At 45.2% G+C, this 24,417-nt stretch overlaps 2 protein-coding genes across 8 annotated transcripts in view; one reads left to right on the top strand and one right to left on the bottom strand.

Moving 5' to 3' along the window:
- LOC138764594 (zinc finger protein 239-like) overlaps positions 1-24,417 on the bottom strand; it is an 83,793-nt gene that overhangs the window by 29,000 nt on the left and 30,376 nt on the right. For 4 of the 7 annotated variants that reach the window (XR_011358215.1, XR_011358216.1, XR_011358213.1 and 1 more), the window contains one exon: positions 19,083-22,682. The gene's annotated coding sequence lies outside the window, so the exon portion shown is untranslated. Of the gene's footprint in view, positions 1-18,423; positions 18,461-19,082; positions 22,683-24,417 lie in introns of those variants that run through there. The other 3 variants (XR_011358212.1, XR_011358214.1, XR_011358218.1) reach the window with 3 other exon arrangements.
- LOC138765477 (zinc finger protein 391-like) lies at positions 16,968-17,819 on the top strand (the record flags this gene model as incomplete). Its single annotated transcript, XM_069942515.1, has 1 exon — positions 16,968-17,819. A coding segment is annotated over one exon (711 nt), but the record flags the coding sequence as incomplete, so codon positions are not given.

Below are 24,417 nucleotides of genomic sequence, written 5' to 3'. Positions count from 1 at the left end.
TAAGGTACAAAATCTAGGATACATTAAACCAGTCAGACAATGTTGTCATTCAATAAAAAATACACCAGAAATTCCACTGAGTCCATTCTTTTCATTTCCTTTTCCTTCCGTTAACTTAGGTAGTGATTGTCCCCGGAAGGTTTTCGCTATTGTGTTTCATGTAAGGCTCCCATATTTGTTCGAATATTTCAATATTATTTCTTAAACTATATGTTATTTTTTCTAATGGAATACATTTATTCATTTCTATATACCATTGTTGTATTTTCAAATTATCTTCCAATTTCCAGGTTGACATAATACATTTTTTTGCTACGACTAGAGCTATCTTAACAAATCTTTTTTGTGCATCCTCCAAATCAATTCCAAATTCTTTGTTTTTTATATTACTTAGGACGAAGATCTCTGGATTCTTTGGTATATTGTTTTCTGTTATTTTATTTAATATCTGATTTAGATCTTCCCAAAATTTTTCTACTTTCTCACATGTCCAGATTGCATGAATTGTTGTTCCCATTTCTTTTTTACATCGAAAACATCTATCAGATACTGTTGAGTCCCATTTATTTAACTTTTGAGGTGTAATGTATAGCCTGTGTATCCAGTTATATTGTATCATATGTAACCTCGTATTTATTGTATTTCTCATCGTTCCAGAGCATAACTTCTCCCATGTTTCCTTTTTTATCTTTATATTTAAATCTTGTTCCCATTTTTGTTTAGTTTTACCATTTGTTTCCTCATTCTCCTTTTCTTGCAGTTTAATATACATATTTGTTATAAATCTTTTGATTATCATTGTATCTGTAATCACATATTCAAAGTTACTTCCCTCTGGCAAACTCAAACTGCTTCCTAATTTATTCTTCAAGTAGGATATCAATTGGTAATATGCCAGCGCTGTATCTTGAGTTATATTGTATTTATCTTTCATTTGTTCAAAGGATAATAATCTATTTCCTGAAAAACAATTTTCTATTCTTTTAATCCCTTTTTTCTCCCATTCTCTAAAGGAAAGGTTATCTATTGTAAAAGGGAGTAACTTGTTTTGCGTCAATATTAGTTTTGGTAATTGATAATTTGTTTTATTTCTTTCTACATGAATCTTCTTCCAAATATTGAGTAGATGATGTAATACTGGAGAACTTCTATATTGTACCAATTTTTCATCCCATTTATATAATATGTGTTCAGGTATCTTTTCCCCTATTTTATCTAATTCTAATCTCGTCCAATCTGGCTTTTCCCTTGTTTGATAAAAATCTGATAGGTATCTTAATTGTGCGGCTCTATAATAATTTTTAAAGTTTGGCAGTTGTAAGCCTCCTTGTTTATACCATTCTGTTAATTTATCTAGTGCTATACTCGGCTTCCCCCCCTTTCCATAAAAATTTCCTTATTATTTTCTTTAACTCCTTGAAGAATTTCTCTGTCAGTTGTATTGGCAATGACTGAAATAGGTATAATATCCTTGGAAAAATGTTCATTTTAATACAGTTTATCCTTCCTATTAGTGTTAGTGGTAAATCTTTCCAATGCTCTAAATCGTCCTGTAATTTTTTCATTAGTGGATAATAATTGAGTTTATATAGTTGGCCGAGATTTTTATTTATTTGTACACCTAGGTATCTTATTGCTTGCATTTGCCATCTAAATGGTGATTCCTTCTTAAATTTTGAGAAATCTGCATTATTCATAGGCATTGCTTCACTTTTATTTACGTTGATCTTGTAACCCGACACTTCTCCATATTCCTTCAATTTCTTATATAATTCTTTTATTGATAGTTCTGGTTCTGTTAAGTATACTATAACATCATCCACAAATAAACTGATTTTATATTCCTTGTCTTTTATTTTTATCCCTTTTATATTATTTTCTGTTCTTATCAATTCTACTAGTGGTTCTATAGCTAACGCAAACAATAAAGGTGATAGTGGGCATCCCTGCCGTGTTGACCTGCTTAAGTTAAATTGCTTTGATACATGTCCATTTACTGTCACTTTCGCTAATGGTCCCTTATATAATGCTTTAATCCAATTAATATACTTCTCCGGTAAACTGAATTTTTGCAATACTTTGAACAAATAATTCCATTCTACTCTGTCAAAGGCCTTCTCTGCGTCTAAAGCAACTGCTACTGTTGGCGCTTTATTCCCTTCTACTGCATGAATTAAGTAAATAAATTTACAAATATTGTCTGTTGTGCGTCTTTTTTTGATAAATCCAGTTTGGTCTAAATTTACCATTTTCGGTACATACCCTGCTAATCTGTTTGCTAATAGTTTAGCTATTATCTTATAATCTGTGTTAAGTAAAGATATTGGTCTATATGACGCTGGTGTGAGTGGATCTTTCCCTTGCTTTAGTATTACTGTAATTATTGCTGTTTTACATGAATCTGGTAAGCTTTGTGTTTCATCAATCTGGTTAATTACATCCAGGAGCAGCGGAATTAATAAGTCTTTAAATGTTTTGTAGAATTCTATTGGAAATCCGTCCTCTCCTGGAGTCTTATTATTTGGTAATTTTTTTATTATCTCTTGTATTTCTACTATTCCAAATGGTTCTGTTAATTTATTTTGTTCCTTTATTTGTAGTTTTGGTAGTTCAATTTTAGTCAGAAATTCATCTATTTTCCCTTCTTTCCCTTCATTTTCAGTTCGGTATAATTGTTCATAAAATTCTCTAAAGTTTTCCTTAATTTCTTTTGGATTATATGTAATTTGGTTGTCTTTTTTCCTTGATGCCAATACCATTTTCTTAGCTTGTTCTGTCTTAAGCTGCCATGCTAGGATTTTGTGCGTTTTTTCACCTAGTTCATAATATTTCTGTTTTGTCTTCATTATATTCTTCTCCACCTTATATGTTTGTAGTGTTTCATATTTTATTTTTTTATCCACCAATTCTCTTCTTTTAGTTGTATCTTCCTTCATTGCTAATTCTTTTTCTATATTTACTTTTCCCTTTCCAACTGCTCTGTTTCCTGATTATAGTCCTTTTTCATCTTGGTTACATAACTTATTATTTGCCCTCTAATGAATGCTTTCATTGCATCCCATAGTATAAACTTATCTTTCACTGATTTCGTATTTATTTCAAAATACATTTTAATTTGTCTTTCAATAAATTCTCTAAAATCCTGCCTTTTAAGTAACATGGGGTTAAATCTCCATCTATACATTCTTGGAGGGATATCCTCTAACCTTATTGTCAATATTAAGGGTGAATGGTCCGATAGTATTCTAGCTTTATATTCTGTTTTTCTTACTCTATCTTGCATACGAGCTGATAACAAAAATAGGTCTATTCTTGAGTATGTTTTATGTCTAGCTGAGTAATATGAATATTCCTTTTCCTTTGGGTGTTGTTTCATCCATATATCCAAAAGTTGCATTTCTTCCATTGATTTAATTATAAATTTGGTTACTTTGTTCTTTCTGTTAATTTTTTTCCCAGTTTTGTCCATATTTGAATCCAAATTCAGATTGAAATCCCCTCCTATTAATATGTTCCCTTGCGTATCTGCTATCTTCAAAAAGATATCTTGCATAAACTTTTGATCTTCTTCGTTATGTGAATATACATTGAGTAGATTCCAAAACTCCGAATATATCTGACATTTTATCATTACATATCTCCCTGCTGGATCTATTATTTCCTCTTCTATTTTAATTGGCACATTTTTACTAATTAATATAGCTACTCCTCTTGCTTTTGAATTATACGATGGTGCTGTTACGTGTCCTACCCAGTCTCTCTTTAATTTCTTGTGCTCCAATTCAGTTAAATGTGTTTCTTGCACAAATGCTATATCAATTTTTTCTTTTTTTCAGTAAATTTAGCAGTTTCTTCCTTTTAATTTGGTTATGTATTCCATTAATATTTAAAGTCATATAGTTCAACGTAGCCATTTTATACTTTGTTTATCTTCCCTTTCCGTTTCTCCATCATTACCTTTCCTTCTTATCCATTTCTGTTTTCTTGTTTTGAACCCTTTATAAGACAACATTCCTAAAACATCAAACATTTTCCTTATTCTCCTATTTAAAACTTCTTTAGCCCCAATCTCCCCTTCCCCTCCTGAGTTGTCCTTTATCCCTTGTCGGACAACCACATCTCCCCTCTCCATTTGGATTTGCGAATTCACTCGCAAGCATCAGCTGATTTTGCAGTGACCGTAACTCCTTCCCACCCAGCCCCCCCCCAGAAAAGATTTCACTTTTCATATGTAACAAAGGTCACTCTTTTAATTCCCTCCTTATTCCCTCTATTCCATTTCCTTCCCTTATTAATTCTTGTCTATACTCTATATTTTCCTCTAAATACGGATACATTCATGTATGCACACTATACATATACACACATATACCTCTTTACCCACATACATATAAATCGTGGTCATTTTTACTCTTATTACATGTCTTCATCTCTCTGCTTGTTTTGTAGTTGTTCTGCAAATTTCCTTGCTTCCTCTGGATCCGAGAATAGTTTTTTTCCATAAGATCGTTTTTGCTGTATTGAACTCCTTCCTCTTCTTCAGGAGCTCAAAACTTATGTGTCTTTTTAGTTCACAGTCTTTTGTACTCTCGTTACACATCTTCATCTCTCAGTCTATTTTGTAATTGTTCTGCAAATTTTCGTGCTTCCTCTGGATCCGAGAATAGTCTGTTTTGCTGTCCTGGAATAAATATTTTCAATACCACTGGATGCTTTAGTATAAATTTATACCCTTTCTTCCATAAAATCGCCTTTGCTGTATTGAACTCCTTTCTCTTCTTCAGGAGTTCAATACTTATATCTGAATAAATGAAGATTTTTCGCCCTTTGTACTCCAGTGGCTTGTTGTCCTCTCTTACTTTTTCCATTGTTTTCTCCAGTACCTTTTCTCTTGTAGTATATCTTAGGAATTTTACTAAAATAGACCTTGGCTTTTGTTGTGGTTGTGGTTTAAAGGCCAGTGCTCTATGTGCCCTTTCTATTTCCATTTCCTGCTGTAGTTCTGGACATCCTAGGATCCTGGGGATCCAGTCTTTTATAAACTCTCTCATATTCTTGCCTTCTTCGTCTTCCTTAAGGCCCACTATCTTTATGTTATTTCTTCTGTTATAATTTTCCATTATATCTATTTTCTGAGCTAACAGCTCTTGTGTCTCTTTAACTTTTTTATTAGATTCCTCTAATTTCTTTTTTAAGTCCTCTACCTCCATTTCTACTGCTGCTTCTCGTTCTTGCACCTTATCCATTCTTTTTCCCATTTCTGATAAGGTCATATCTATTTTATTCATTTTCTCTTCTGTATTGTTTATTCTTCTTCTTAAATCATTAAATTCTTGCGCTTGCCATTCTTTAAATGACTCCATGTATTCTTTAATAAGAGAAAGTATATACTTTGTCTTGCCTTTCCCTTCTTCTTCTATTTCACTGTACTCTTCCTCTTCCTCTGGGTTGGCCATCTGTTGTTTCTTTGTTGTCCTTTTCTTCTCTTCTTTCTTGTTTTCGTTGTCTTCTATGTTCTCCTCTTGCTGCAGGTGTTCTGCAGTTGTCATTGCCGGCTGTGGAGATCGACTCCCCAGCTGGTCACCCCTCCCGTCGGTGTGTCTTTTTGCATGCGCAGCACGCATGCGTGACTCCTCGCGCATGCGCGGTTGCGCACTTTTACTCGCCTCAGCGAGCCATTTTTGTTGTCCACTTTATACCGACCTGAGGGAGCGGGTTTCTCTCTCCACTGCGGGCCTCTTCGAACAGGTAAGGCCTTCTCCTTCTTCTTCCGTTGTCTTCTCTTCCTCTCTTCTCACCGTTGGTTTCGATTTTTCTTTTTTCGTCGCCATCTTATTTCCACCTTTATACTCACTTTACTTTAATTTTTATTTTTGTGCCTTTGTGTTTTCCTTTATTTTTTCCGACTTTTCTGGAGAGGGCTGGAGTTCACCGTCCGGCCACTACTCCATCACGTGACTCCTCCTGGAGCTCTTCCCCATGGTAGACATATCGATTCCACAGGTTTTGCAAGAGGTTTGGAGAGTGCTCAAGAGACTTCACTAATGGATTATTGTTTACAAAAGGCAACAGATGAAAGATCTTGGTGGAACCGCAGATTGTCTGGAGATGTTCTAAGAGGGTTGTGTGGTTTTGCAAGCAGAGAGAGTCAAACAGGCTTTCTCTCAGAGAGAGACAGACAGACAGACAGAGATCAGATCTACACTGTTACAGGCAGAAACAGCTGGGACTGGAACAGGACAACTGGCAAGCTTGTGGAAAGCCCCATTTGGAAGATGGCCTGGTCAAAGCCCTTGTGGTGCATGCAAGAGGAGAGGATTGGCTGTCTAATGTTTCTCTTGAAATACGGGAAACAAAAAGGAACTCTATGGTGACCTGAAAGAAAGAGGTTATCATCTGGAGAACCCTGAAGGAGCAAGTTTCATCAGCAAGACACTGAAGTGGCTGATGGAAGTACATCAGTTGTGGATGCCCTGGAACAACACATTTCCACATCTCTCTCTGAAAATCAATAAGAATCTTCCTGAGCGGTAACCATTTACTTTCCAAGCACCAAAGCCTGGTGAACTTATAAATGTTAAATTCTGTGCACAGTCTAAGAATTGCCTGCAACCAGTAAACTTGGAGGAATTAGAAATGAGATTGGACTGTGAACCAAAGAATTTTTCTGAACTTACACACAAATTACATACATGTGTGCTTAGAATTAGAAGGGGGTTAGGTTACGTTAGTTAATTTAATAATAGATAAGTTAAAGTGTAATTCTGTGTTCATGTTTAAAGATAATTCAAAGCAACTTATATTTAAGCAACCATTTATCTTAGTGAATATCTGTTGCTGCTGTGTTTTGGGGTCCTCTGGGCTCGTAACACACAAAAGTTGGAACGCAGTGGTAAAACTAGCAAAGAAGATGGCAGATTCAGAAAATTATAGGGCACTATTATGTAAGAGAAATTAAGTTTGGAGAGGTGGTGGTAACACAATTTCTCCCAGGGTGAATCCCATGAGCGGTGGTCACCAGAGGAACAAAATGAATTAGAAAAACTTAGAGTTTGAGAGAGAAACATTTAAATTAGTGGATGCAGAGAGGAGAGAGTGAGAACAAAAGCAGGATGAGCTAGAATTAGAAAAACTTAGATTAGCAGAGGCAGAGAGGAGAGAGAACAACGGCAGGTTGAGCGAGAATGAGAAAAACTTACGTTTGCAGAAAGGCAAAGGACATTTGAGGGGGAGGAAGCCGAAAGACAAAGGGAACTTCAATTAGAGAGTGGAAGAGAGAAGAAAAAAGGTGCTAGTTGGGGTGGGTTTGGGACCAGTAGGGAGGTGACGTTGGTTCCTCTGTTTGATGAGGCAGAGATTGACAAATACTTTCAGCATTTTGGAAAGGTAGCTGAATGTTTGAAATGGCCATTGGTCCCTCCTGTTACAGAGTGTGATGGAAGGAAATGCCCAGCAGGCTTACTCCACCCTGACAACCCGACAAGCAGCTCATTATGAGACTGAAGAGGAAGCCGTGTTCAAGGTTCCAGAGGCTGAATGACAAAAATTTAGGAATCTGAGGATTTCTATGGATTTTTCATATAAAGCATTCCACAACTCTCCACTGAATCATAACCACATACCAATTACAGCACGGAAACAGGCCATTTGGCCCTTCTAGTCTGCACCAAACTGTCCTCTCCTCTAGTCCCACCTAACTGCACCCTGCCCATAACCCTCCATTCCCCTCCCATTCATATACATCCAATTTTTCCTTTAATGACAAAATTGACTCCGCCACCACTACTTTTCCTGGAAGCTCATTCCACACAGCCACCACTCTCATGTTCCCCTCATGTTACTCTAAACTTTTGGCCCTTAACTCATGACCTCTTGTTTCAATCTCTCCTATTCTCAATAGAAAAAGCCTATCCACATCAACTCTATCTATCCCTCCCATAATCTTAAATACCTCTATTAAATCCCCACTCAACCTTCTATGCTCCAATGAATAAAGACCTTATCTGCTCAATATTTCTTTGTAATCTACATTCTAAAACCCCCATAACATTTTTGTAAATCTTCTCTCCACTCTCTCTATCTCACACATGTCAAACTCTGGCCCGTGGGCCAAATATAATTATATTTGGCCCGCAAGATCATATAAAAAATGTATTAGAGGTGGCCTGCTGGCCGCCGCGCCAGTATAGCGCATGCACAGTAACTGCTGTGTCCCAGGGTGAGAGAGAGAGAAAGAAAAATCCTGGTCCTTGAAAAGTAGTGGTGGGTGGTTTTATAAACACGCTGTCGTGTCCCCCCGCCCACCCCCCCACCGCAGCGTGGCCTGGCCGGTGTCAGGGGAAGCCAAGGCCGCTTCCCAGCGCCCGGAACCCCAGTGGCACAGCGTTTCTTGGAGCTGCAGATGGAGTCGGGACGCCGGAGGGAAGATTGGGGCTTCCCGCTGGGCGATGGGGGCGCCCTGTGCCTTCCCACTGGACCAGTGGCGGGTGCCCGGAGTACATGTGGAGAGCGAGGCTGGTCGGGCATGTAGGGTGAAACCCCCCCCCCCGCCAATCTCGGGAGTGGCGTGGGCCGGTTCGGGATTAGCCGCGCTCACCTGCTCCTCCACCGCTGACCGGGATCCCAGCGCGGTCCTGAGCGCGGAGACTGCCCTGGAAAGGTCCTGGGACACCGGCACGGAAAGAAGAGCAGGGTCCGTAGAACATTACAGATCAGAAACAGGCCCTTCGGCCCTTTGACTCTACCTCGTGAAAACCCAACACTGGAGAAACTCAGCGGGTTAAACCGTATCCTTTATCCAGCAGAGAGGTACCTGACAATGTTTGGCCCTTGATCTCCCTCATCAATGTATGAGCGAAAGTCTGTGGTTCTCGTAAAAACACCAGAAGGGAGAAATTCAGCAGGTCAAAGGGGGTCCGGGAGAAACTCAGCAGGTCAAAGGGGGATCCGGGAGAAACTCAGCAGGTTAAAGGGGGTTCCGAGAGAAACTCAACAGGTCAAGGGAGAGGGGTCCGGGAGAAACTCAGAAGGTCGAGGGGAGGGGGTCCGGGAGAAACTCAGCAGGTCAAGGGGGGTCCGGGAGAAACTCAGCAGGTCAAGGGAGGTCCGTGAGAAACTCAGCAGGTTAAGAGGGGTCCAGCAGAAACTCAGCAGGTCAAGGGGGGTCCAGGAGAAACTCAGCAGGTCAAGGGGGGTCCGGCAGAAACTCAGGGGGGGCCTGACCTCGCCAGGACCGTTGCCCACTCCCCCTCCCTGCCGCAGGCCGACCTGCGACTCATGGTGACGGGGCTGCTGATCCGCCGAGATGCCGCCCTGCAGCGAGAGCCGATGCCTCCGCACTGTCGTTGTCCAACCCGATCGCCCGCAAACCCCGTCCTCCCGCACACAGGCCTGAGTAAGTATTATGAACTTTAATCTCAGGATAAAACGATCTTCCAATAGTTTCATGACACAGTGATAAATATATTCCTGGTTAAAAATGGTCCTGCACCTGGATACAAGCTCATTAGGCATAAAACTTGAAAAGTGTGTAAATCAAAGGATATCTGTACCAATGGAAAAAGGGCATGGCAAATAACCCTGCTAGAGTTCATGCCCACAATCAGTCACCCATTTGATTGTTTCAGGAATCATGTTATTCTCCCACATTCTCAATAGCCCTCAGATTTTACTATTCGACAGCACACTAGCAACATTTGACAAATCCTCTATAGAGAAATATTATTTATTGAATATTTTATTTCTCATTTGTTAATGCTTCTGGAAAGAGTTTATCCAAAACTTTCAACATTACATATGTTGAAAGAAGAGAAAACATGCAGATGTTGTTGAAAATTTTCAATAAATATTTAGTTCGGCCCTCGACTTAGTCCAAGTTTTTAATTTTGGCCCTCCGTGAATTTATGTTTGACACCCCTGCTCTATCTTGTTGATATCCTTCCTATAATTCAGTGACCAGAACTGCACATGGTACTCTAAATTTGGCCTCACCAATGCCTTGAACAGTCTCAACATCACCCAACTCTTGTATTCTATGCATTGATTTATAAAGGCCAGCATACTAAAAGCCTTCTTCACCACCCTATCCACATGAGATTCTACCTTCAGGGAATGATGCACCTTTATTCCTAGATCATTCTGCTCCACTGCATCCCTCAGTGCCCTCCCATTTACTATGTATGTCCTGTTTTGATTATTCCTAAACTCACCCGTGATTTCCTCTAAACTTCATTCCCTTCACATTGTACTCATGTCCTCTGGTGTCTCCTATCCCTGGCCTCTCATAATCTTGTAAACCTCCATTATATGAATTTTTCCTATGATAAGGTAGTGTGCTTTGACCACTGGTAAACATCAAGAACAATAAATGGGGAGTATGACAGTCTACGTGAGCTAGTCTTAGTCGAGGAGAATAAAAGATGCGTTCCGGGTGACGTAAATGTTTATTTGGATGAAAAGAGAGTGGAAACTTGCCAGGAATCATCTAAACTGGCAGATGAGTAGGCTTTAATCCATAAGATTCAATTTGTGCCAAGTGGGGTAATGTGGCATATCCATGCAAGTTAGAAAACAGAGCAGGGAGTAGTGCTAAGGGTAAAGAAGAATGGAAGCCAGAACGGGAAAAGCCTTCAGGCCCCCTTTGCCACTATTGCAAGAAATTTGGTCATGTGGTAACAAATTGTCTTGTGTTAAAGATAAAGAAGGAAAAGGAGGCAGCACCAGATGCCGGTTTTCGAAGAGATGAAGCACATGGAAGTTTTTTTTTTAAATGGATTGAAACTGCTGCCAGTAGAATTAGGAAGAATTCAAACCTTTTCTGTCAGAGGGTGTGGTTTTGTTAAAGGAAGGGTCACCATAGTGATAGTGAAAATCCTTTGAGATGTGCAGTGTTTTGAAGTTTGGTGGTGAGACTACCACGGGTGAAATCAATTTGATTCGAGGTCTGAGGAGTGATTCGGGGCAGATTTCGGAGAACTGTGCCTTAAAGATCGCAGGATAGCTTCATCGTGAGGTCACAATGTCATCACCTGTGACCAAGCTGGAAGACATGTTGAGCAGCGGGAGGCGGGGGCACCTACGGGGGGGGGGGGGTGCGGAGGGCAGGCAGGAGGGCAAGAGGAGAACAAGCAGTACGGCCTCAGAAAACGGGGTGGGTGATCGGGCGGGTAGCAGAGGTGGAGTGGAGGAGGTGACAACTTCACAAGGATGTTGTCTAACTCTCCTCAACAACTCAAAGAATTGAGTTCAAGAGTTGAGAGGTCATGTTGCAACTCTACAAATCTCTGGTGAGACCACACCATTCATTTCTGGTCACCTCATTATAGAAAGGGATGCAGAGGCTACAGAGAGGGTTCAGAGGAAATTTACCAGGGTTTTACCTGGATTGGAAAACAAGTCTTATGAGGCAAAGTTAGCAGAGCTGGGACTTTTCTTTTTGGAGCCTAAAAAGATGAGAGGAGACATGAAAGAGGTCAGCAAGATTATGAGAGTCATAGATAGCCAGAGCAGGAATTACAGATACCAGAGAACGCGAGTACAAAGTGAAGGGATTGAAGTTTAGGGGAGTCCTCAGGGGTAAATTGTTTTAGTGGAGAGTTGTGGGGGCCTGGAATCCCTTGCTGGGGATGGTGGTGGAGGCTGAAACATTAGGGGCATTTAAGGGACTCCTAGCCAGACAGATAGATGGAAGAAAAATAGAGGGTTACGGGGTGGGGAGGGTTTAGTTCTTTTTTAAGGAATATATGGGTCAGCACAACATCGAGGGCTGAAGGGCCTGTCATGTGCTGTAGTGTTCAAAAATATTTTACATTTAAATTTAAACATACAGCTGGGGTTACAGGCCATTTCAGCCCGTGCTGCCCAATTTACACCCCATTAACCTACAACCCCTCCCCCCCCGGTATGTTTTGAATGGTGGGAGGAAACAGGAGACCCCAGGGGAAACTCACGCAGACACAGGGGGGTGAGAATGTGCAAACTCCTTACGGACGGCATGGGATTCAAACCCCAGTCCCAGTCACTGGCTTAGTAAAGGCGTTGTGGTAACCACTACTTGGTTCGGCTGGGAGTCGGAGGATGAGCTTGGAGAGAGTTGGGCTGTGAGTCGGAGGAGGAGCTTGGTGAAAGTGACGAGAAGGTAAGCTATTAAAGTCGGGGGCTTACCGGGTCTTAGGCCTACTTGGTTCGGCTGGGAGTCGGAGTAGGAGCTTGGAGAGAGTCGGGCTGTGAGTCAGAGGAGGAGCTTGTGTGAAGGTGACGGGGTTAATTGGTCAAGGGGCCAATAAAAGGAGTGAAAGGGGAGGGAGCGGCCAGCGAGGAGCAGCTCAGCTTCGGCGAAAGCAGGCAAGGAGAAAAGGTAAGCTGAGTTATTTGCCTTCATATTCAGAGTCATGCCAATAGGGTTAGTGCTCTGTAGTGGATTTGCTCGAGTTCAGAAGAATGAGAGGAGATCTTATAGAAACATATAGGATTATGAAGGGTATGGATAGGATAGATGTAGGAAGGTTTTTTGAGCTGGCCGGGGAAACTAAAACGAGAGGGCACAGTCTCAAGATCCGGGGGAGTAGATTTAGGATAGAGATAAGGAAAAATAGTTTTTCCCAGAGAGTAGTGAATGTTTGGAATTCTCTATCCAGGGAAGTGGTTGAGGCTGCTTCATTAAACATATTTAAAATTCGGTTAGATAAATTTTTACATGATAGAGGAATTAGGGGATATGGGGAGAAGGCAGGTAGGTGGAGTTAGGTCATAAATTAGATCAGCCATGATCTTATTGAATGGCGGAGCAGGCTTGATGGGCCATTTTTGGCCTACTCCTGTTCCTACTTCCTATGTTCCTATGTAACCGTTCGAGTTTTAATGGGCGATTCTCTCATTTGGATGACGGTGAAAGAACTGATATTTTTTGCTGCAATGTAAAGGTAAAGGTTTCATTATTGTCACATAATACTACATTTATAAGACATTCTTTAATTTCCTTTGTCTATCGTAAGGAAGACAAAGACTCGCCACTTTATCCAGTGCCCCTCACAGAAATGAGGCCCCAGTGTGTTCCCAGTCACGTACATCACTGGTGAAATAGTCATACCACAAGGTGATGAAAGAGATAATTACTATTTTATTGATCAAGGAAAGATGGATCCAACTGAACTACAGAACCCTGGGACTAGTGAATTGTTGAAGAAAATTATTTAACTCTGGAAAACAGGGTACAACATGTTGAACTCCAGGCTTGCAAACAGTGTGAAGGGCAGACAGCCAATATCTATACTGATTCCATGTACATCTGGGGGTTAGATCAAAACTGGGGTAAGGTTTGGGCTCTGAGAGGGTACCTCACTTCAGGAGGAATCCCTGCAAGAAATGCACATGAAATTAACAAATTGCTTGAGGCTATGAAACTACCATCCAAATTGGCAGAGGTAAAAATGTGCAGTGCACATGAGGCACTTGTCCATGCCAACAAGGCCACACAAACCAGCTGAGAGATTTGATAACTGGCCTTGGGCAAATCAAGCAGTGTTGGTAGATGGAAAAGAGGTACCTCTGCTGGACATGATTCAAGCACCACAGGCCTCAATTGGTGAGAAACATGAGTGGACCCGGGACAAATCAGTAGGCCTATCGGGACAAATTATGACAGGGAAAATGGTGGCACCATTTGTAGAGCAGCTCACAGAGTGAGACACTCTGCAAGGAGGATAAATATCTATCTATTTTTTATATCTATTGTCTTTTTCCATACAGGGGTAGTTTAATGTCTGTAATTCTGTTCTCTTTTTTTCCAAAATGTACCTGTTTGTGGCAAGTAAGAATTTCTTGACATTAAACTTATTGTTATTAAAACCTCCAGCTGACATGGTGGAATGTTTCTGGCATATTCAGGATATTTAGACATCCAGTTCGGAAATTTGCTGTTTCGGCCCATGAATCTGTGCCGCCCAGTTTGCACCCAATTAACCTACACCCGGGTACATCATGGGCTACTGGATTGGACAATGTGGCAACGTGATCAAAATGAACAGCTTTGTATTCCAATGAAGAAGGAAGAAAAATGATTATCAGTCGGATGGCCCGCCATCGGGGTATAATGGCAGAGGCAGCAACCCACAATGCAATGGGGCTACAGAAAGGGTCCTATCCAAAGCGGGAGGCGGACTGCGCCGGTGCAGGACGAGCACAGCCGGAAGCATTCGCTCCGACGCCGGCTTCTGTGGAGGTGAGTGGAGCAGGTGAGGGATGTTGTTCACGGATAAACCTCGGGAGCTGTGGTTGAGCGAGGAGAAGCACCGCAAAATCCCAGCAGCCGCCAAAACCTGGCGATGGAAGTGAGAGGCACTCCGGCTGCATCCGGGGTAGCTGGTCGCTTGTTTCGGCGCGCTGTCCGTCATGGGGGGAGACGAGAGTCCGGCTTCTCGCGCAATCGCGTTGTCCATCACTGACGCGGGTGACCGATAGATGGCGCAGCGGAGAGAGTCCCCTCGAGTGACCACGAGAGGGAGGTGCAGATCCGGTCAGTCACACGGGGATCAGTGGGGAGAGAGGGCAGATCCGGTCAGTCACACGGGGATAAGTGGGGAGAGCGGGCAGATCCGGTCAGTCACACGGAGCTGTGGGAGAGGGCAAATACAGTCAGTCACATGGAGCTGTGAAGGGAGAGAGCAGATACGATCAGTCACATGGGGATCAGGGGAGAGAGGACAGATCCTGTCAGTCACACGGGGATAAGTGGGGAGAGCGGGCAGATCCTGTCAGTCACACGGGAATCAGTGGGAAGAGAGGACAGATCCAGTCAGTCACACGGGGATCAGTGTGGAGAGAGGGCAGATCCTGTCAGTCACACGGGGATAAGTGGGGAGAGCGGGCAGATCCTGTCAGTCACACGGGGATAAGTGGGGAGAGCGGGCAGATCCTGTCAGTCACACGGGAATCAGTGGGGAGAGAGGACAGATCCAGTCAGTCACACGGGGATCAGTGTGGAGAGAGGGCAGATCCTGTCAGTCACACGGGGATAAGTGGGGAGAGCGGGCAGATCCGGTCAGTCACACGGAGCTGTGGGAGAGGGCAAATACAGTCAGTCACATGGAGCTGTGAGGAGAGAGGGCAGATACGATCAGTCACATGGGGATCAGGGGAGAGAGGACAGATATGGTCAGTCACACGGGCATCAGTGGGGAGAGAGGGCAAATCCGGTCAGTCATATGGGGATCAGTGGGGAGAGAGGGCAGATCCCGTCAGTCACACGGGGATCAGTGGGGAGAGCGGGTAGATCCAGTCAAACACATGGGGATCAGTGGGGAGAGAGGACAGATACGGTCAGACACATAGAGCTGTGGGAGAGGACAGATACAGTCAGTCACATGGAGCTGTGAGGAGAGAGGGCAGATACGATCAGTCACATGGGGATCAGGGTAGAGAGGGCAGATATGGTCAGTCACGGGCATCAGTGGGGAGAGAGGGCAGATCCGGTCAATCACACGGGAATCAGGGGAGAGAGGGCAGATCCTGTCAGTCACACGGGGATCAGTGGGGAGAGCGGGCAGATACGGTCAGACACACAGAGCTGTGGGAGAGGGCAGATACAGTCAGTCACATGGAGCTGTGAGGAGAGAGGGCAGATACGATGTCACATGGGGATCAGGGTAGAGAGGGTAGATATGGTCAGTCACGGGCATCAGTGGGGAGAGAGGGCAGATCCGGTCAATCACATGGGGATCAGTGGGGAGAGAGGGCAGATACTGTCAGACACACGGAGCTGTGGGAGAGGGAGATACGGACAGTCGCACGGGGAGAGAGGGCAGATACGGACAGTCACACGTGGAAAGAGGACAGATACGGTCAGTCACACGGTGCTGTGGGAGTGGGCAGATACAGTCAGTCACATGGAGCTGTGAGGAGAGAGGGCAGATACGATCAGTCACACGGGGAGAGAGGGCAGATACGGTCAGTCACACAGCTGTGGGAGAGGGAGATACGGACATTCACACAGGGAGAGGGCAGATACGGTCAGTCACACAGTGAGCTGTGGGAGAGAGCAGATACGATCAGTCACACGTGGAAAGAGGGCAGATATGGTCAGTCATACGGAGCTGTGGGAGAGGGCAGATACAGTCAGTCACACTGAGCTGTGAGGAGAGAGGGCAGATACGGTCAGTCACATGGGGAACTTTGGGGAGAGAGGCCAGATACAGTCAGTCTCACGTAGAGCTGTGGGGAGAGAGGGTAGATGCGGTCAGTCTCGGGGAGCTGTGGGGAGAAGGCAGATATGGTCAGTCATACGGGGAGCTGTGGGGAGAGAGGGCAGATACGGTCAGTCTCACGGGGAGCTGTGGGGAGAGAGGGCAGATACGGTCAGTCTCACGTGGAGTGAGGGCGGATACGGTCAGTCTCACGTGGAGTGAGGGCAGATACGGTCAGACACACAGGGAGAGAGGGCAGATACAGTCAGTCACACAGGGTGCTGAGATGTCTCTGAATGACACAGGGAAGCCATTGCGTGAAGCATCAGAGGTGAAATGAATCCTGCCATAATCAGTAGAATGAAAATCTGGGTACATTTTAGGCCTTGAAAGAAGAGAATGGTTTTTAACTATCTGAATTTATTATTCCATAGAAATAGGAAATACTCTGCTTTATTTCTCACACTGATCCCTTGTGAACTTGTTTGGCAGGGTAATGGACTTACAGATGTCAAGCTGAAACTCTGCCTCACACTGAGAACTGATAGACCAAGGGCAAAATTATCTTGGACCTTGGAGCACGGGAGGAGAAATGTTTGAGGACATCGAGCTCCATGTGCATGTCGAAGCTGCGAGAGGGAGCGGGGCACTCTCATGAGGGTCCCTCGATCGGAAGTGTGTGGGAGGAAGGGATACACCCAGTTGATGTAGCTGGCTGTGTGCCCAGAGGGGATATTGTGGCAGGAAGGGAGAGTGGCCATGTTGTGTTGTGCTTTGGACTTTGACTGACCGTTCATCCTGGAGGAGCCCAGGGAAAGGCGTGGTGTAGAGAAACCCTGCAAGTGTGACGACTGCGGGAAGGGGTTCAGCTACCCATACCAGCTGGAAACTCATCGGCGCACCCACACCGGGGAGAGGCCCTTCATCTGCTCTGTGTGCGGGAAGGGGTTCACCCAATCCTCCCACCTCCAGACCCACCAGCGGGTCCACACCGGGGAGAGGCCCTTCACCTGCCTCGTGTGTGGGAAGGGCTTCACGCACTCATCCCCCCTCCGTACACACCAGCTGATCCACACTGGGGAGAAGCCTTTCAAGTGCTCTGAGTGTGCGGACGGCTTTAAAAGCTCAGCGGAGCTGGTGAGGCACCATCGGGTTCACACCAGGGAGAGGCCCTTCACCTGCTCCCTTTGTTGCAAGGGCTTCACCCAGACGTCGGACCTGCTGACCCACCAGCGGGTCCACACCGGCGAGAGGCCCTTCACCTGCTCTGTGTGCGGGAAAGGCTTCAAGCTGGTCGGCAACCTGCTGAGGCACCAGAGGATCCATACCGGGGAGAGGCCCTTCATCTGCCCCGAGTGCGGGAAGGGCTTCACCCAGCATTCCAGCCTGCTGATCCACCAGCGACTTCACACTGGAGAGAGGCCCTTCACCTGCTCCGTGTGCGGGAAGGGCTTCGCCCAGTCTTCCAACCTCATGACGCACCAGCGGGTGCATGTGTGACAGCTGGCGTTGGGTTCTGCTCTCAGCTGAGTTGATTGCTGCATCCAGGACTAAACTGCCATATGTCAGCTGTAGTTCACTCTGAAGTGGATTTTCACTTGTATTGTGCATGTACAGGAATTAAATCAGCATGGTCTTAAACACATCCTTGTAAATTTTATCTCTCCCGATTTTGATGCTTAGCTACCAAAAGGTTTTTAGATTTTAAATTTAGACATACAGCACTGAAACAGGCCATTTTGGCCCTACATCCCCAGTACATTTTGAACTGTGGGAGGAAACTGGAGCCCCCAGAGAAAATCCATTCAGACGCAGGGAGAACGTACAAACACCTTACAGACAGCATGGGATTTGAACCCTGGTCAGTATCGCCGGCACTGTAAAGACTCTTACATTGGCACATGGATGTAAGAGAATTAGAGGGCTATAGGTGAGAGGTCAGTCAAAATTAGATTGTTGTGGAGTAGATTGACCATAGGTCAGCACAGCATAGTTGGCCAAATGGCCTGTACAGTGCAGTAATGTTCTATGTTCTGAAGCTCAAGGTTAAAGGGCAAGCTGGGAAAAAGCCACCTTTGCCCTTGACCCCCAGCACTGGGCTGAGAGGAGGTCGCGAAATAGTCTGTCCAGCCTCATATTTCTGAGGATAACTCGCTGCAGAAGTTCACAACCTATTAGTGTACAAGCTGGGAGGGACTCAAAATAGTCTCTCCCACACCCAGACAAGAAATAATCAAGATATTACCTGTTCTGGAAGTCCACTCCTGGCCTTGTGGAGAGATCTAAAGGAGAGTAGTAAAAGTTAGCGTGAAACAACATACGGCAGATGCTGGGGTCGAGTGCGAGATGCAAACGTGCTGGAGAAAAGCTACATCGAGGAGATTGGACACAGACTTGGGAGAAGGCATCTTCGCTCTGTCCACCACAATAGCTTGGACCTCCCAGTGGCCAACCATTTCAATTCCTCATTGCAATGCCACAACCACATGTCTGTCCATAACCTAGTTTACTGCCAAACTGAGGCCGCTTTGTATTCTGTTCGGGCACCCTCCAACCTGACGGCATTAATGCCACTGTTAAACCCCCTTCTCCCCTCCCACTGTCCCCAGCTCCCCACCCCATTCCCTGCCCTCTTAGAGCATCACATCTCAGCTTTTCTCTTCTGCCCTCCCACCCTGTATCTACCTATGATCTCTTGCCTGTTGGCCTGTGCTTCTCCTGCTGCCCATTCCACCCTCCTCCCCCTCCCTCACCTATTTATTCCAGTATCTGCCTATTGAGTACCCCTTATCCAAAATGATTGGGACCAGAAGTGTTTTGGATTTTGGAACACCATTTAAAAAATGCACTCATTCACTCAGATACATGCATTCGCATTACATTACAAATATTTACATATGCAACTACACCAGTGGTTTTCAAAAAGCAACACCCCTCCCCACTCACATACCACCTTAAGTAATTCCTTACCAATCACAGAGCACTTGCGGCGGAGGGATTACTCAAGGAAGAACTCGAGTTTAGGAGGGGGCAGTTTGAAAACCACTGATCTACACTCTATAATGAACTATGTCCCGTTCTCTGATCAGGATTCCTGAACTCTTGTCACCTTATGGGAGCCAAGAATGAAAAAAGTTTTGTATTTTGGATCTTTTCAACCTGTACTTGACAAAGGGCAGAGGGTTGAAGCGTTGGGTAGCCTTTACTTCCTGTGGACGCTGGATGACCTGCTGACTTTTTCCAACATGCTTGTGCATTGTGGTTTAAAAATAAATTAGCAAAGATTGCAGTTAAAAATTAACTTGCATGATGCTTTAAAACCCATGACCTACAGCGGGAATATTGTAAAAGAAATCGCAGACCGTTTCTTTTACTTTTAGCAAGGTTTGTAACAATTTCCGATTTATTGTCAGAGTACATACATGACATCACGTACAACCCTGAGATTCCTTTTCCTGTGGGCCAGGCAGAATTACCACTTATTGGTATTGTAAAAACACTGTACATATAAAGAACTGTAAGCAGATAACAAATAACTGGGTGAAATAAACTGACTGCAATACAGAGAGAACAAAATAAAATCAATAAAGTGCACAAGTCAGAGTCCTTAAATGAGTCTCTGATTGAGTTTGTTATTGAGGAGTCTGGTGGTGGAGGGGTAGCGGCTGTTCCTGAACCTGGGGGTGAGAGTCTTGTGGCCCCTACACCTCTCTCCTGATGGCAGCAGCCAGAACAGAGTGTCATCTGAGTGGTGAGGGTTTTTGATGATGCTGCCCTCCGATGGCAGCGTTTCCCTGTAGATGTTCTCAAGGGTGGGGAGGGGTTTTTGCCTGTGATGTCCTGGCCTGTGACCTCGGCTCCAGCGTCTGCAGACGTCCATGCTTAAACCAACAAATATATTTCAGTGTGGGTAAGGGCGAGGTGACGCACTTTGGAATCACAAACAAAAGGTCAAGATATTATGAGAAGCTGGAATTAGCACGGGATCACGGAGCATGCGGGTCACAGTACATCAACCCCTCACTGCCTTTCAGAAGGTGACAGCAAGTCTCAAACCTGGCAGCCTTTATTAAATATACGTGGGACACAGAAACCTACAGCACAGTACAGGCCCTCGATGTTGTGCAATCCCATAGATTCCTTATTACACCATTCATACTATCACAAGCTCCCATTTTAGTCAAGTGGGATGATCACAGATGGGGATAGTATAGACAGGAGGACTATTAGGGTTCGGGTCCCTAACCCATTGTGATTTTCGTAGGGGGAACCATGCTGAAGGCTGAAGAGAAAACAGCTGCTTGAAGCAGCACTTGTGGCCAACCATTTCTGTGGAATTCCGAGCAAAGCCGGCTCTGGGAATGACTGGGCCTTTTCGATGAGTTGACCTGTGCCAGGAGGGTCTTTTGGGAAACAAGAGGCTTCATTTAAGTGTGACTTACAGTGAAAGTCACTTGGAGGGACCGGTTCCAGGGTCTTGGAAGCTCCGTGGAGGCCGCCCAGTTCGAGTGTTGACCAGGAGAGTTGTGACCATGGCTCGTGTGGATGGACATTTCTTCAAAGGCAACGCAAGGAGAATTTGTGAGTCTGTCGCAGCCACAACTCCAGTCTTCCCATCAGTTCATGATTAATTCTGGGCATCAACATACACATGCATAGTTGGGTATAGATTTAGTGTTAAGGAGAGTTTAAGAGTTCGAAATAAAATTAGTGTTTTAAAATTAAACACTGTCTGGTTCATTGTCTCCTGCTGCTCGTTCCGCACGGTTCGGAACAACCCCCCTCGTTTCATCTTGGCAGTCGATCATTCTGATAAAGGGTGGCAGACCCAAAACAAACTTTTTATTTTGTTTTCCTGATCATTTTCTGTTTTTTTAAATGTCAGATTGCGATCAATTGGGTACCGGACTGCAATGGAAAGCCCTTGCTTTCGATTGGTGCCGCTCGGATCGAATCTCGCGCTTTAAGGCTCTCCATCGTCTGCGGTCTCGTCGGCTCCTGGGCGGGATGAAAGAAAATGGCGGCAACGCCGGAGCTGCTGTCACAGCATTGCTGATGACAGGACCCAGGGAGAGCGGGGAGCGGAGACCGTGCTCCCGTGGGGTCAGTCCGACTGCCGTCAGCTCCGTGCAGGCTTTGAGTTGCCCGTTGAAGGAGCCGATGGTCGTTTTCATTTTAAATCCCACGTTCGCCGGGTCTGCGCCCAAGATGGCGGCGCCGATGACCGGCAGGGTTGCGGACTCCGGGGAAGCAGAGGGGCACCAGAAAATGGAGTCTGAGATGGAGAAGCAGAGGAGACGACTCACAGGACGCTGACCGTGGCGGCGGACCTATGGCTGAAGCGACCACTCAGGCGGTGGGCTGTTGGTGACCCCGGGCGAGGAACCCACGGAGGCTGGATGCCGTGGTTAGGGGACCTGCACCAGGCTATGGACTGCGGGAGACTGGCTGAACGGGTACCAGGTATCGGAACCGGGATGCAAAGAGGTGCCAAGGGCGCTGAAGGGTTCCTGACCGTCTCGGAGGTTTGGATCTGGGGCTGGGCTCTGTGTGGCCGTGGAGGCTGCAGGATTGCTGGAGATGAATCTACAGACACTTGATTACTCCGGGCGGGAGGGCGACTCTCATTTGCTTCTCTTTCTCCAACTGTAAGAGGGCGCTTCTGGCAATATCTGCCAATGGCGAATCTGTCTGCCTTACAGCAGGTAAGGTCAATAAATTGAATCTTGAATGCTTCTGGCCAAGAGTGAACAGCTCTGCTGGACACTGGGGTGATGCAGGTGGAATCTGTGACAGACGCAGAGCAGGGGCCAACCATTTTAATCTCACACGCCATTCCCAGGCCGACACGTCTGCCCATGGCCTCCTGCACTGTCAAAATAAGGCTGCTGGAAAATCAGAGGAGCGACACCGAACAGTCCATCCAGGCACGACATCCACATGGCATGAGCGTCATCAACGTAAGTCGATACTGAAAAGCGCTGGAGAAAGTCAGGAGGTCCTACGGCACCCATTGGAGCCAAAGCTGTACAACCAACGTTTCATCAGGGTGTGGGAAAAACACAGGCAGTCGCCCTCTGGGTGAAAAACTAGACCCTCTTAAATCTCTCCCTTCTCGCCTTTCCTTTCCTAGAGTTGTTTGCTGTGGGAAATAGACTGCGAGCATTCACTTTCTTCATTCCACCGGCTCCACCCCATCCTGTTTTCAGCACTCATTGCCTTGGTAGATCCTGTACACAAACATGTCCTTCCACTCTCAAAAGCGTCTTCCTTACGGTAGACAAAAGTTTAAGAACTTCATGCGTGTTACATCTCAATATAGCATCACGTGACAGTAATGGGCCCATTGCCACATCCACTCCCGCGTGCACTTCAAGTTTGGCACCATCTGACTGTGTGATATGAAGGATCACGTGCGTCTCCAGCGGGAACCTTACCTGCCGATCAAGGTCAAGCCTCGCCCACAGGTCAGCGCACGCCGGCCACTTTAATCATCTCATCGATCTGTGGAAAGAAGCGACAAATTGACCAAATATCAAATCTCGTTTATAAAATTGACACTGGCGGTTTCGAAAAAATGTCCAACTCCCCTCGACTTATAGTCCGATGGGCCACGGAAATGAACAGCTGGATACCTATGGGTCAAAAAGAATCACATCTTATGTAAAGAATAAATATGACACTTTTGTAAAGGTCTGGCAGCCGGACCTGGACCACATAGGGGCCCAGATACAGTAATAGGAACAAAAAAATGGTATAAAAGTAACTATTATACAAAAAAAACATAGTTTCCCCAACTGTATTCTATATACTTCAAATATATGTAAGCTCTGATGGTCAACGGATCTGTATGTATGGAAGGGGGGGGGGGACTGTTTTGTTTTTTTTTGTGTGAGAAAGTTTAATATATTGTATATTTAAAATGTTACTATTGTATGTTTTTAAGAGGGAATTAGATATATTTCCTCAGTATAAGGGAATTGGGGGTTATGGAAAGAAGGCGGGGACGGGGTACTGAACTTTAAGATCAGCCATGATCTCATTGAATGGCGGAGCAGGCTCGAAGGGCCGAATGACCTATTCCTGCTCCCATCTTCTATGTTTCTAAAGTTTAAAAAAGCACCTCATCGATGCCTGGGCCGGGTTCTCCAGCTGATGCCACCATAAAGCCCATCCCGTGTGGACTACCTGCCTCTTTCTCTTCTGGGACGAACCCCAGCTCCAGTCCAGGTTGGTGAGGTGTGTGCAGGTAAAGGGGGTTGGGAGCTGTAGTCATTGTGTGTCCAGAAATCACTGTCCCTAGTTTAGTTAAGAGTCGTGCCTGCATGGTGTGGTGGGCTGTGGTGAACTGCTGAACTATATTGTATTTCGGATTTCCTGATACCTGGCTCTGCCCCGTCCTGTGACTGTACCTGCAGCCCTTCCCTCTTTCTAAAGCCTCCATCACCCTGACCCTTCCCCGGAAAGCCTGCGTCGCGGCACAGGACGAGGTTCTTGTCCATTGTGAATAAAAGCCTGTAGATCAGGGACTCAGTCTCAGCCTCTCCAGTCATTTACTGTGTGTCATGGGCATCGTATTTTATTTCTTGATTGTAAAGCTATCTCTTCGCAGGTGGTTGCGAGTACCGGGTAGCTGTTACATCTGATGAAGCGAGTATGTCGTACAATCCATCAAGTGTGTGTGTGTGTGTCTGTGGGGGGGGGGGGGTGTCTGTGTGTATGGCTATGTGTGTCTGTGTGCATGTGGGTGTGGGAGGGTGTGTGTGTGTGGGTGTGCTTTCCCTATGTATGTAAATAAAAATTACTGTTCAGCTCACCTGTGTTCAGACCCACTGCTCTTGGAACCTGTCCAACATGCTTTTCCACACACAACAGACTGTACATATTCAACCAGACAAAACAATTTCTCTTCATCACGGTGAACACGAACACACATAATGCACAGCACATGATCGAGATCAAGATTCTTTAATTGGCATAATAAAACGGAAAATGTAATATTACATGAAATTTCCTCTTTATCTGTAAGGCACATAAAGAGTCGCCATTAATGTTGCCCGCCACCCCTTACAGTAAGTTAAAGAGAGAGTCCCTTCAGGGACTGAGTCTCCGTGGACTCGCCCCCTGCAGCTCCACAGACCCCTGTTTGGCCACTCGAGCTCCAGATCCAAACCTCCGCTACGATCAGGAAGCCTTCAGCGCCCGAGGTCCTTCAGGAGCTCTTCTTGCCCTCAACACT

The sequence above is a fragment of the Narcine bancroftii genome, chromosome 5, assembly GCF_036971445.1.
Source record: "Narcine bancroftii isolate sNarBan1 chromosome 5, sNarBan1.hap1, whole genome shotgun sequence".
NCBI classification, from domain to species: domain Eukaryota; kingdom Metazoa; phylum Chordata; class Chondrichthyes; order Torpediniformes; family Narcinidae; genus Narcine; species Narcine bancroftii.
The sequence above is the reverse complement of the archived record's forward strand: the minus strand, read 5'-3'. Positions and strand labels throughout refer to the sequence as shown.